General features: G+C 37.5%; 1 protein-coding gene and 1 long non-coding RNA gene across 2 annotated transcripts; both read left to right on the top strand.

Annotated features, from left to right (window-relative positions):
* Positions 1-204: 204 nt before the first annotated feature.
* On the top strand, positions 205-4,232 carry LOC122037918. Its single transcript, XR_006127763.1, has 2 exons — positions 205-1,354; positions 3,492-4,232. It is a non-coding gene; the product is annotated as an uncharacterized LOC122037918 (long non-coding RNA).
* Positions 4,233-6,767: 2,535 nt separating this feature from the next.
* Positions 6,768-12,385, top strand: LOC122037917 (5-methyltetrahydropteroyltriglutamate--homocysteine methyltransferase 2-like). Its single transcript, XM_042597393.1, has 13 exons — positions 6,768-6,875; positions 7,989-8,342; positions 8,429-8,516; positions 9,099-9,226; positions 9,320-9,511; positions 9,585-9,787; positions 9,871-10,034; positions 10,391-10,471; positions 10,548-10,714; positions 10,816-10,921; positions 11,240-11,490; positions 11,585-11,786; positions 11,863-12,385. Exons 1-13 carry the CDS (start codon positions 6,796-6,798, stop codon positions 12,229-12,231), a joined length of 2,385 nt encoding a protein of 794 aa, XP_042453327.1. The 5' UTR covers positions 6,768-6,795; the 3' UTR covers positions 12,232-12,385.
* Positions 12,386-13,038: the final 653 nt, after the last annotated feature.

Consider the following 13,038-nt stretch of genomic DNA (forward strand, 5'->3'; position numbering starts at 1 on the left):
GTGTAAAATCAACCTTTGCTAAATTTCATTAGATTAACTATTTCTATTTAGATACCATTTTAATTCATTTGAAAATTCTTCAAATTTTATTGCATATCAATTTTGTTTTTACTATATTTCGCATTGTCTTTGCTTTGCCATTTTTGTGTTGGGCCGTCCTATTTCGTCGCTCGTGGTCGTGATATAGTAGTCACGTGACACGCCTCCTGAGACTGACTGAACGAACCATCGTCCTGCCGCGGTCCGCTTTCCTTTTCCTAAACCCTAGCCGGAGCTGCCCTGACACCCTGGAAGCGAGAGGGAATGCGATCTCCAGCCATGGCTATCTTCAAGGGCTCGTGCTGCATCACATCAACTACCGCTTTCGCGTCATTCGTAGTCGTCCAGAAGGACCAGAACGATCTCCAGTTCCCGGGCAAATTATGGTCTTCGACCGAGATGAAGTGACGAACCTTGTTATCGGCTATCGCATGAAGTTCTCGAATATGCTTCCTACATTGGTAGGCTCTACAAAGCCTAGCGAACAGAATGAGGACCGCAACACCTTCGTCCTTGCACGACCGCTCTGGGGATACAACGGCATATCACGCTCCAGTTAGTGCCTAGTTGTCAGCGCCGCTTGCAGCTTGCCCTCTGGTTGTTCGCATACCCGTGCCAGGGCAGATGCCTGTATTTCCTAGCCTGCTCATATGCGCAAGTTCAGTGTGCTGCCATTCCTGGCACTCTACCACTGCCTTTCTTGACCCCAACACCATAGTTTGGCGGATGCACGTTGGGGGCCGCTTCAGACGACGAGACATGTTGATTTTTGAAGAAGATTTCAACTAGATGTTTTGTTCTGTCATGTTGGTGTTGTTAGGAGTCCTACATCCAAAGGTAGGGAGGCCATAAAGGGATTTATAACCAAGTCACGCCATATACATCTTGCACATGGTGCATGGATGTGAGTGTGCATGAGTTTGTGTTAGCCAACACACACTTGGGCGGCCGGGGTGTGCACATTACCGGCTTGGACATAAGTAGCATAACCAATTCTTCACGTATATGATAAGTTTAGTTCTATCATGCTTTATGAATTGATCAAATCTGTTGTTTATAAATACAAAAGCTTCCAGTTCTGAAAGTATTCTTCTTCTATATGTTCAGACAGTGTTATTCTTCTTTATGTCCCAATTAGAAACTCTTCATATTCATTTACTAGAGGCCTTTTGGAAATTCATAATTCGTTATGTTTTACATTGTTGAATGTATCTATTTTAAACAGGTTGGTTGTCGGATATTGGGCGGGTTGGCACATTTTGTTCACTGTTGGTGACAATATTATTTCAAAGAGGCTTGCTGTTGCTTCAATCAGGTAAACTTCCTCTCTAACATTGCTTCTATTTTACTTGTATTAGGTTCATTTTACACTGTATTGGTTTGTTGTTTGATTTTATTGGTTAAAGTTCTCTTCGGTCAATTCATTTATAACAACTTTAGAGAGAATAGGCCATTTTTAATTCTGTAAAAAGGTGAAGGCAAACCTTCTGATCATGACTTTGCCAACAAATAAATGTTTGGTCAACAGCTTTAGGTCTCTTTTTTACATATAGAATTGGTCTTGATTCCTCTTATAAACTAGAGTTTAAATGTATTACGACCCTTGCAGAGTTCAAACAGAGGGATTATTTATGTGATGAACATATTCTTTTACATGGACACATTACAACTGTTTACAAGGGATCAAACAGAGTAAAACGAATATTGTCATGGCAGAAAGTTTCAACTCTATAATTTTTTATTTTTTCTTTGATATTTTTCAAGGATATTATTTGTGCAAAAAAAACATAGTTAAAATAGTCACTATTCTCTCTAAACTTGTTCTGAACAATTTAATAAAAATCTATTAAGGGACAAATTTAACTGAGAGCCCAAAATCAAAACAAGAACGGACCCTTGCAATGTAAATGAAGTGTAATCATTGATAAAATAGAAACAAAGCTAGAGAGAAAGATTATCTGGTTGAAGTATTGCCAAGTCTATTCTCTTTAGAGAGAATATTGCATCCTACCCAAGCAGAAGGTACAATGAATTTCCTATGAGATCCAACAATCAATTTGCCTTACATAGGTGCACGCCAAGTGGTAAAACAAATATACTGTTAATCACCAAAGAGAGCCCCCAATTTTTCAAGTCATGGGTTGGATTCATTCAAGGGAGCTGTTCAATGATAGGACTGATCTAACTATGAATTCATCCAAGACTGATACAACGGAATTGAGAAAAACTGGATACAAAAAGGGTCCTTTTCAAAGTGATCTTTTTTTTTTTTTAAAAAAAAAGTAGAAATATTTTGCTAAAAATTCGTTCTTGTGTGTATCGGCTTGGCTCCATGTGTTTGTGTGTGCATACATGATTGGCCAAGCCAACCCTCACCCATGTATATCCAAGGTCCATTCAAGGGATTTTTTATAAGTTCGTTTATACCTCATCTATTTTTTGGGTATGGGACTTAAATCAACCACAAACCATGATACGAATAAGCCATTTAGTTGAAATCTCCTCTTAAAACCCTAGGTGGTCCTTTATCTAGGGATGAGAACCAACATGCCTGTTTTAATGCCACCATTGGTGCGCATTCCAGTCCCATGTTTTCAAATGCCAACAAGATTGAGGATTCCACCATAGTTTGCCTGGCACACAGGTCCCTGTGTTTGTCCCACCACGACCTGATACAACCTCCACCTTCTCTGAAGCAGCGGTATCATGGACAAAAATCAGCAGTCCATTAGCCAGCTTGAAAAGTAATCATCATAATTGTGTGGAATAATATTTGCCATTGCTGATGTCTACCTTGTTTATTTCCTGAATGTCTCTCCAACAATAGTTATTATGATTTGGAATTCAGAATAGAGAAAACAGGTAAAAAGAGTATTGAATAGGAAAACATATAGGGTTTAGACTTTAGAAGATAAAGCTTACAAGGAGTTAACTACGTTATCTGGAAAGTAGAAAATTTGTTTGGTGATTGTGAATTCTTCTTTTATCTTTTCTTGTTATCTCACCGATGGAAAGTTTCTTTTCACTCTTCCAATTGATAATTACATTGTTTTGTTCTTCCTGTTTTTCCTGATATAACACCAAATTGTTATACCAAAATAGAGCTAATGTGGCAACGGACATAAAAGATCTTGTGCTAGTTTTTAGGGTTTGAATGACGAGGCTTGTGTGGTAAATTGACAAAGAGCTGCATCTTATTTTGCATGTTATAGTGGAGATGGTGATCACTTCATTTTTTTTGCTTATGCTAGAGGAGCTTCCGTACACTAAGGCTGGTTAGAATATGAACTGATTGGGGGAAAATTATGCATATAACAGTGCAGTTTTTGCTGTTTTTGAATTGCTTTTCCTTTTTTTTTTCCGCCTGATTCCTATAAGTACTTATTAAGTTTATATCTTTTCTTTGAATCTGATTTCGCTGATTGGTTGATTGCTTTTTAAATTTGCCTCAGTCCATGGCTGTGGGGTTCTTTGGAATTGGAAATTTTTACCTGCATTCCATTTTTGGTAAATAAAGTTTCCCACTTATCATTTGCATACTGGGTGCATTATGCACATCAGACGAGGTATGAACTAGGTCTAGATATCTGGCCACCTCAACCACGATGATGGGGGTACGTTGGCTACAAAATCTAATGTATCAACTGGATTAGGGAACTAGCGGTGCTAGATGGTTGCAGTTTCCAAACTGTACTAGAGAATTGTACAGTTTCCAGCAAGCAACCAAAAGCGAATTGCAATGCATTTTAATTTTGAATTTGTTAATGTTATATCAGTGGACATTAACAAGTTCTATGACATTGCAACATCTTTATAGTTTTTTTTTTAGTTTCCTTCTTTTCATGCTCCTTATTTATATTTTCACTGCAGCATATTGAGATGCTTCTTTACAATTTCTTCACACTGGCTTTGGTTTTGAATATAATAAAATATATTCTCTATCTTTTACTAATTAAAAATTAATTTGGTTTATCCAATGAATTGAGAATATTGAAATTCTTCTTTCTTGCTCTCTAATCCTTTTTCCTGTTCCAATTATTTTTTTCCCAATATGTCCGAGATATTTCTTATAGGAAAAGCTTTGAATTACATCAAAGTATTGTACGTGTATCTGAACTTCCATGCGTACTCTTATCCATGAATCTTAAGCCATATCATTGTAATTTGGTTTATACACCTCTTGATCTACAAAATGATCAGTATTATGCTCTACTGACACGTCGCTTTTCTTCCATCTGGAGAACTTTGCAACATTTGCTTGCAGATGTAATTTCATGCGGTTTGCACGAGCATAGGTAACTGAGCTTTATCGAACTGAATATCAATTCGCTCATTAATCTCCGGTTCATTTACAGCTTAAAATAAAATTGATTTGTGTATTTATATATTAGACTAATGATTGGAATTTTCTGGGTGAACATATGTAAAACTGCCACTCTTGGGAATCTTTGTCAAACTAACATTTTAAGGCAGGCAACAAGAGAAAATCCAAAACTCACTCAACTGTCGCTTATCATGTGATTTCCAAAAAAAAATTGGAAATCTGAGAATAAAATAAAATAAAACAAAACCCATAACAATAAAATCTAAAAAAATAACATAACGACAAGATTTCGACGTCTCAAAATGATATAATAATTTTACTTTTATATCCAAATTTAATCAGCTCAATGCAAATTAATCAAACTTTTAACCGAGTTGATGAAATATATCCATATCAAGGGCAAAGCACAAACTCATTTCATTGGTAAGAAAAGAGAATAACATTAGAAAAGTTTATGTTCAAAAACTAGAATAATGAAAATGGAAAAGTTGCAAAATCACTTGTTAGTCAATGGATGAATAATTAAGTATTTCCTTCTTCCACGATTCGTATTTAATATCTATATAGGAAAGTTGGTAGATTAGATATAAAAACATGTGTGGGTATAATTGTTCAATTTAGTTGGGAATTAATCTCGTCCGTCCATGATCACTTTTTATTAATAAATTATTGATGATCATGAGTAAGTTCTACCGCATTGCTAATAATTTATCAGGAATAATTGCGCTTAAGTTGACTTTTTAATTGAAAAAAGAAGTATAAATTCCATCCAAATTGATGGAGATATTAGTTGTTGAACTTTACCTACCAATTAAAAGGGTTGTAATTCGATAGCACAACAAATATCAAATTTTCATTGAAAGATTGTTGGAGAGGTTTAACCTTTTTTTTTTGCTGCACCTGAGATTGAGTGTTTGATAAATTAGGCTGGGTAGATATATGTAGCAATCGTTGTTGTTGGGACTAGCACAATTTAATATAACACAATTCATACTTCACTCAAAGGCTTCTTCTTTTTTTTTAGATTAAAAAAAAAAAGAGAAGAAAATTACTAGTCAAATACTATGTTGGTTTTCAATATGGGTTTTTTTTAAGAAAAATTGAACCTTTTCTTTAATATTGAAGGAATAGGATGGCTCGACCACACCTTTGTTTTGGCTCATTGAAACCAAAACCACCTTGGAAGATTGCACATCCACATGCAGTTAACATATAGCTTTGGATGATCTGACCGACACAACTTTCCAGCTCGCTCTTCAACTCTGTAACCTTGCATCATGATATGGTACCACTCCATATGTCGGCCACATTCCTGCATCAGTTCAAAAAATCAGTGTTCCCTCTGTTTTTGTTTTTCATAGTTAAAAAACCTCCTGCCGTGCGCTGTCAAAGAAACAAACTGCAGGGACAGCAACGAAGTGAGGCTTCCACCTGTGAGGTATAATTGTTTAGTAATTATTCCAAAGATTAGTAATCGTTTGTGATTTATTTCTTTCATGTTAATCCTGAGATGGATCGACGGGGATAATGGGGACGAGCATATTCGTCTTTTGCCATTGTGAGGCACAATTCCTGTGAGATGAACTGCGAGCGACTATGGCGAGGCGGGCCGTGTCATGCTGGGCAGCAAGCCTTGTAGTGAAGTAGGTTGAGACGACGCGTCGAGTTGTTGATGCAACGAGTGAGGCCTGGCTTGAAGAAGAAGACAAGGTCAGTCGTCTCATGCATCTCTCATTCTGAAGCTTTTTGCCAAGCGATCAATGTGTATTAATTTTACAAATTAAGCATCAGCTTCGGGAGCATGTTGGCCAACTTTCGTTCTACATCCATCTGTGAAAGAATAATGAATCGATTGGTTCAGAAAGTGCTAGCCAAGTCATGAAACCTACTCCATTGACAATGGCGTATCACTGCTTCACCAACCCCCTTCACCTACCGCGAAAGGGATTTCTCATTGACCATCCGATCCCATCAAAATATAATCTCAGTCGTCAGTAATTAATTATCAAATGGCTAAAGGAGCCCTCTGTTCACCTACTATCTTCCTTCACTTTTGGCATAGGAACATTAGAATTTATTCAAATATCTACGACTCTGTATGAGAAACTACTAGACGATTAACAAATGGATGGATGATTGAATCATTTTTGTGTAATTTTTATATTAAAGCATTATTTTTACCTTTTACCCACGAAATGAATGGAAAAAAAAAGACGTTCATGTGCATGTAAACTGTTTTAATAAATTAGGGAAATTGTAAATTTATATTGCTATTTACTGTATTTTTTAATGTATTCTTAATCAGTTGTATTTGTTTTGTTTGGTTTAACTTTAAATTAGCTGGTGCCTTTTAAATTATTATTTTTTAATTTATTTTTTGGTTTGGTGTCGATATGGAATGCAGATCTGACTAAGTCTATTAATAGCGCTCCATGCCACCTCTCAAGCTCGCGCTTCTCTCTTCGCTATCCCTTGCCACTCCTTGGTTCCCGTTCCTACTCCGCCGTCCAAGGTAAGCTTTCCTTGCTCGGGATTTACTCTTCTCCACTCGATCCTAGCTCTCTCGCTGTTATATTTCCCTTCTTTGCATCGAAGAAGAACCTCTTTAGGTCTGATTCGTCCGTGAAACGTCTTGACTTTGGTTCTTGTCGAGGTTTTAGTTGGTTAGTATCCTTCGCTAACGCTCGAGGGTTTGATTTTTTAATATATATTTGGATCTTAACCATTCTTTCCTTTATTTGCCGAACTTTTACATTTATGCATCTGATCTTCACTATTGTTGCCGTCACTATTTTTTTTTGGATCAGTTCTGGATATCTACCACTAGATAATATTTGCACTCGGATCTGGGTTACATGTTTGATTTCTCTTAGTTTTGATCTCAAGCTGATTGCCAAATCTTTCTGCTGAGTGATATGTTAGATCTGCATGTCTTTCTGTGCTTTTGATAATTAGTTCACTCAGATCTGGCTCTTTGACGTGCCATCGTTCCTCGGTATTTTACACTGTAGATCCGAGGTTGGTTAGTTTGCTGTGATTTAATTTACCTTTGTTGTCGGCTATGTTAATTTTTTTTTTTTTTTTGGCCATGCACTTCTCTATTGTAATCCTTGTGTTTGTTTGTATACCCGTGAGACATAGGTTGGGCTCCTTTTCTATCAATGTCTTGTAGTTGTTAACCGATGATTTCTTGTCCTGCTTTATTTTATCTCGATCTTTTACTTTTATCTCACATTTCTTAGTTACAATTAACCTCGCGTGTTGGTTTTCCAACACTCAAAAAACTACAGTGATATCTAGCTTTAATGGGTTTATCTTGGACTAAGTTTTGATGGATGAGATAGCGATGTACAAAAGCCCTGTGATCTCACCAAATCGCCTTGGTTATTGTTGTCACACGTTCTATTTCTTGAATTTCTAAGATGTTAGCACAAGTTAGTTCGATTAAGTTAAATTCAGCCTAGCTGGGTTTACTCTCTATCCATGGCTAACAAGAGCTAAATGTATTTGAGTTATATTCTGCTGAATCTAATTAGTTTGCGTTTTATGAAAATGTAGTGTTATTATCCATACAAAGGAAATGTTTTCCCTGAAGATTGTAGTTTCATTTTATTGTTATGTACAGAAAAATGGCATCGCACATTGTTGGATATCCTCGTATGGGTCCCAAGAGAGAGCTCAAATTTGCATTGGAGTCCTTTTGGGATGGGAAGAGCAGTGCCGATGATTTGCAAAAGGTTGCTACTGATCTTAGATGTGCCATTTGGAAGCAAATGGCTGATGCTGGCATCAAATACATTCCCAGCAATACTTTTTCTTATTATGATCAAGTGCTTGATACCACGGCAATGCTTGGTGCGGTTCCCGAGAGGTACAACTATACTGGTGGAGAGATTGGATTTGATACTTATTTCTCTATGGCCAGGGGAAATGCCTCTGTTCCTGCTATGGAGATGACCAAGTGGTTTGACACAAACTAGTAAGTCCTCTTCAGCTTCCTTCACCTAAATTAGTTTCTTCTGATTTTATTCTTTCTGATGATGCATTATTACATTTACTTTATAGCCATTTCATTGTCCCTGAGTTGGGCCCACACACAAAGTTCTCATACTCCTCTCGCAAAGCAGTATCTGAATATAAAGAGGCAAAGGCGGTATGTACCTGATTCCTTCTGTTTTCCAACTAAACTGGAATTTTCTTGCTGACCTTTCTTATTCAGTTGTTCCTATTCTACCAGTATCTTTTTGACTCGTGTTGATGGAATTATGCTTGTCTTCTTTGTTAAATTTAAATTTGATTTATTTTGTATCTGATTGGAGGTTTATTGGAAGAGCCTATAGTTCTACAAGGACATGAGAATGTTCAACATTTTGATGTTGCCTTGATCACCTACATTTTCATTTGATGATAAACTAGAAATATTTATGTGAATAATTTATTTTTGCATATGGCTAAAGCTATCTTTTTGAATAAATCTATGTTCTATCACTTCTATCGGTATTAACTGGTCTTGTGGTCATGTTATCCTTTGTTGTCAAAGTGAGTGACTTGAAAATTCAATTGCACATTAAATTTTATTTGTACCACGAACTAGTTATACTAGTATATTATCTTTTTCGACATTCATGATTAATTTTTTTTTTCTTCTTCAAATGTTTGGTATGGTTGAAGATTGTAAGAAGCTTATGCTACTTATTGATTGATCAACTTATTTGTCTGATTTTGTTATCTACAGTTGGGAATTGAGACTGCCCCTGTTCTAATTGGTCCTGTAACATACTTATTGCTGTCAAAACCTGCTAGAGGTGTTGAGAAGTCATTTTCTCCTCTTTCACTTCTTGACAGCATTCTTCCTGTTTACAAGTAAGGTTCTTAAACCAAGGCCTGCAATATTTATTGAGATTACTTTTTACGTTATCATGTAGCGATAATTACAACAACACTGTAAAACAACAGGGAAGTTATTGCTGAGCTGAAAGAAGCTGGTGCTTCATGGATTCAGTTTGATGAGCCAACACTTGTCAAGGATCTTGAATCCTACCAGATAGAGGCATTCACAAAGGCCTATTCGGAACTAGAATCATCACTGTCTGGCTTGGATGTGCTTATTGAGACTTATTTTGCTGATGTGCCTGCAGAAACATACAAGTTAGTCTACTCATATTGAGTGAAAAAGTATTGCATCTTCTTTGAAAGTTCATCTTTATTTTGAATTTTTCAGGACTATTACTTCTTTGAAGAGCGTCTCTGGTTTTGGTTTTGATCTTATCCGTGGAACAAAAACAGTTGACTTGATCAAGACTGTAGGCTTCCCTACTGGAAAGTATCTTTTTGCTGGAGTTGTTGATGGAAGAAACATTTGGGCAAATGATCTTGCATCATCTCTCACCACCCTTGCTGCTCTTGAGGCCATTGTTGGCAAAGGTAATTTGGATAACTCTTGCACTCTTTCCAATTGCCATTGTATTGGAAAATGGCAGCTGACAGAATTTGTTAATTGCCTGTAGACAAGCTTGTTGTCTCTACATCATGCTCACTCATGCACACTGCTGTGGACCTTGTCAATGAAACTAAATTAGATAATGAGATTAAGTCATGGCTTGCTTTTGCTGCTCAAAAAGTGGTTGAAGTGAATGCATTGGCTAAGGCGTTAGCTGGTCATAAGGATGAGGTAATTTTCCCTACAAAGATAATATTAGCTTTTAAGTTTCTTTTGAAAGCCAAGGAATTTGATTTGGCTGGCCTTGCAATAGTTATCCGAAGAAGATAATCATATCTACCATTAGATTCTAGGAACACCAGTGTCATGTTAAATATCCCTAACATGAGATGCCAATTGATACATTTATAGGCTACCAGTGGTTCAGAAACACGTTTTTTTTTTGTTTCTTTACGCACTAGGTTTGGTTATAAACAGCACCTGGTTCTACTGTGATCTGCTTTTCATTCATGCCAAGTTCTACTTTTCACCATGCACAGATTTTATTAAATGTTTCTCTTATATTGTTTGTTCGTTTATATGAACAGGCTTTCTTCTCAGCCAATGCTGCTGCCCAGTCTTCAAGAAAGTCGTCTCCTAGGGTGACCAACCAAGAAGTTCAAAAAGCTGTAAGGATTTTGTCCTGTGATTAATTTCTGGTTTCTCGGTAACTCCTAATAATTCGATGATGGCATGGCACTATAGGCTGCTGCTTTGAAGGGCTCTGACCATCGCCGAGCCACCAATGTTAGTGCTAGGCTAGACGCACAGCAGAAGAAGCTTAACCTTCCAATTCTTCCTACAACCACAATTGGATCATTCCCTCAGACGATGGATCTTCGCAGAGTCCGACGTGAATACAAGGCAAAGAAGTGGGTGCTGTAAAATAAATCCTCTTTCTAGTGTTGTTTTTTTTCCTTTTTCTAAATAATCCTAGCATTTGTTGTATATTCATCACCATGTATATCTTCAGAATCTCTGAAGAGGAATATGTGAAGGCCATCACAGAGGAAATCAGCAAGGTTGTTAAACTCCAAGAAGAGTTTGATATTGATGTTTTGGTCCACGGAGAGCCTGAGGTGAGCTTGCAAGCCATATCCTTTTATTATTATTATTTTTTTTTTATTATAATCTGTGTCTAGGTTTTGTCCAACTAATCTTTAGAGGTAGATGATTTTGCCCCAGTCTATTGGGTAAAACTGGGTGTATGCACATTCAAAAGTAGACCTTTAAAAAAATTCAAGCCATATTTTCTTGTTTCATATCGGGAATGTAGGAAAATGTTGCCAGCTTTTCATTTGTTAGTTTTTGATAGTCCCAAGTGGCATCCGGTCTATTTTTCTACTTTGGTTCAACTTTTATCCAATGTTAGTCAAAATTTTACCTTTTCATTGCAGAGAAATGACATGGTTGAATATTTCGGAGAACAACTTTCGGGCTTTGCATTCACTGTCAACGGTTGGGTGCAATCTTATGGTTCACGTTGTGTTAAGCCTCCCATCATTTACGGTGATGTTAGCCGTCCCAGTGCCATGACAGTTTTCTGGTCTAAACTGGCCCAAAGCATGACTGCTCGCCCAATGAAGGGTATGTTGACAGGTCCCGTCACAATTCTTAACTGGTCCTTTGTTAGGAATGACCAACCCAGGTAAAGCCAGTTTCTCTATAAATCCCATTGATAAATTGTTAGATTACATCAAATTATCTTAAAATTGCATAAATACACTTGCTTCCTGTATCAGGTTTGAAACTTGCTACCAGATTGCTCTTGCTATAAAGAAAGAGGTTGAGGATTTAGAAGCAGCTGGTATACAGGTTATTCAAATCGATGAAGCAGCTCTTCGTGAAGGCCTTCCTCTCCGCAAGTCTGAGGAAGCTTTCTATTTGGACTGGGCTGTTCATTCCTTCAGAATTACAAACTGTGGTGTTCAGGACACGACTCAGGTTCCCCATCTTTACTCTTCCTCCTGAACTAGTTGCACCTTGTGTCATTGTCTAACCATTCATCCTTTACGTACAGATCCACACTCACATGTGCTACTCTAACTTCAATGACATCATCCATTCCATCATTGACATGGATGCTGATGTGATCACAATCGAGAACTCCCGGTCTGATGAGAAGCTTCTGTCCGTGTTTCGTGAGGGAGTCAAGTACGGAGCTGGCATTGGCCCAGGTGTGTATGACATCCACTCTCCTAGGATTCCGACCACCGAAGAGATTGCTGACCGTATCAACAAAATGCTCGCTGTGCTTGAGACTAACATTCTCTGGGTCAACCCGGACTGCGGGCTCAAGACTCGCAAGTATGCTGAAGTCAAGCCTGCACTTACCAACATGGTTGCCGCGGCCAAGCTCCTCCGCACCCAATTGGCCAGCGCTAAGTGAGAGACGCCCCAACTTTATCGTGATATTTCTTAATAACGTTGTTGGTGTGAGCCATTTATAAATTGGTCAAATGTTTCGCGTCTTGCTAGAATTTTGTAGTACCGTCTGTTCAAGTGTTTCAGCTTAATGAATTCTCGTGATTCTTGCTTGACAACTGATTCGAGATGATCCAAATTAGTCGATTCACACAAGTTAGTATATTTATCGTTTGTGCATTTTAAAATATCAATTATAATTTTATATGATAATATGTCTGTCTGCATCATTGTTTTCTCATGTCGATAATAGTTTTCACCATCGCATTGATAAGCCCTATTTGATGCTCATTTTCTTCAAGTATTTAATGAGTGGAAATAAGATGTTCAACGTGAGGATGCAGATGGGTAGAAATTTGAACGGACAAGATCAATTACCTAATGGCGGCTCTTCGAGAAGCTGTATCCTCGAAGCTCTATAATGGAGATCTAAAAACTACAAGAGACATTCTCACTAATTATACCATGAGATTTAGCTCATGTTGACTCGGATAATGATACGGATTAGGACCAGTGGATCAAGAGATAACGTGATAGCTCAGGATTAAGGAGATGTGATGATCAAAGTTAACGGAAGAAAAACATCCCTCATCTAGTTTCGCCTAGTATTAGAGCTCTCAAGTCTAGCCTGGCGAGATTACCATCCGAGCGAATAAAGGTCGACTGACCCTTCAACCGATCAAACATATAGAACCTAGTACTTTACCTAAGAGATAGTACATCCGATCATTTAACAGTCGATCGGATTTTGAGGCAGCCGACTGGGATGCCT

The sequence above is a fragment of the Zingiber officinale genome, chromosome 1A (genome assembly GCF_018446385.1).
Source record: "Zingiber officinale cultivar Zhangliang chromosome 1A, Zo_v1.1, whole genome shotgun sequence".
Taxonomy (NCBI): domain Eukaryota; kingdom Viridiplantae; phylum Streptophyta; class Magnoliopsida; order Zingiberales; family Zingiberaceae; genus Zingiber; species Zingiber officinale.

Bases quoted from the DNA above. Each gene is read 5' to 3' on its own strand.
- LOC122037917 (XM_042597393.1), top strand. From the start codon at position 6,796: ATGCCACCTCTCAAGCTCGCGCTTCTCTCTTCGCTATCCCTTGCCACT. The intron at 11,491-11,584 runs GTAAAGCCAGTT...TTCCTGTATCAG, and splicing joins GTTAGGAATGACCAACCCAG to GTTTGAAACTTGCTACCAGA. The intron at 11,787-11,862 runs GTTCCCCATCTT...CTTTACGTACAG, and splicing joins GTGTTCAGGACACGACTCAG to ATCCACACTCACATGTGCTA.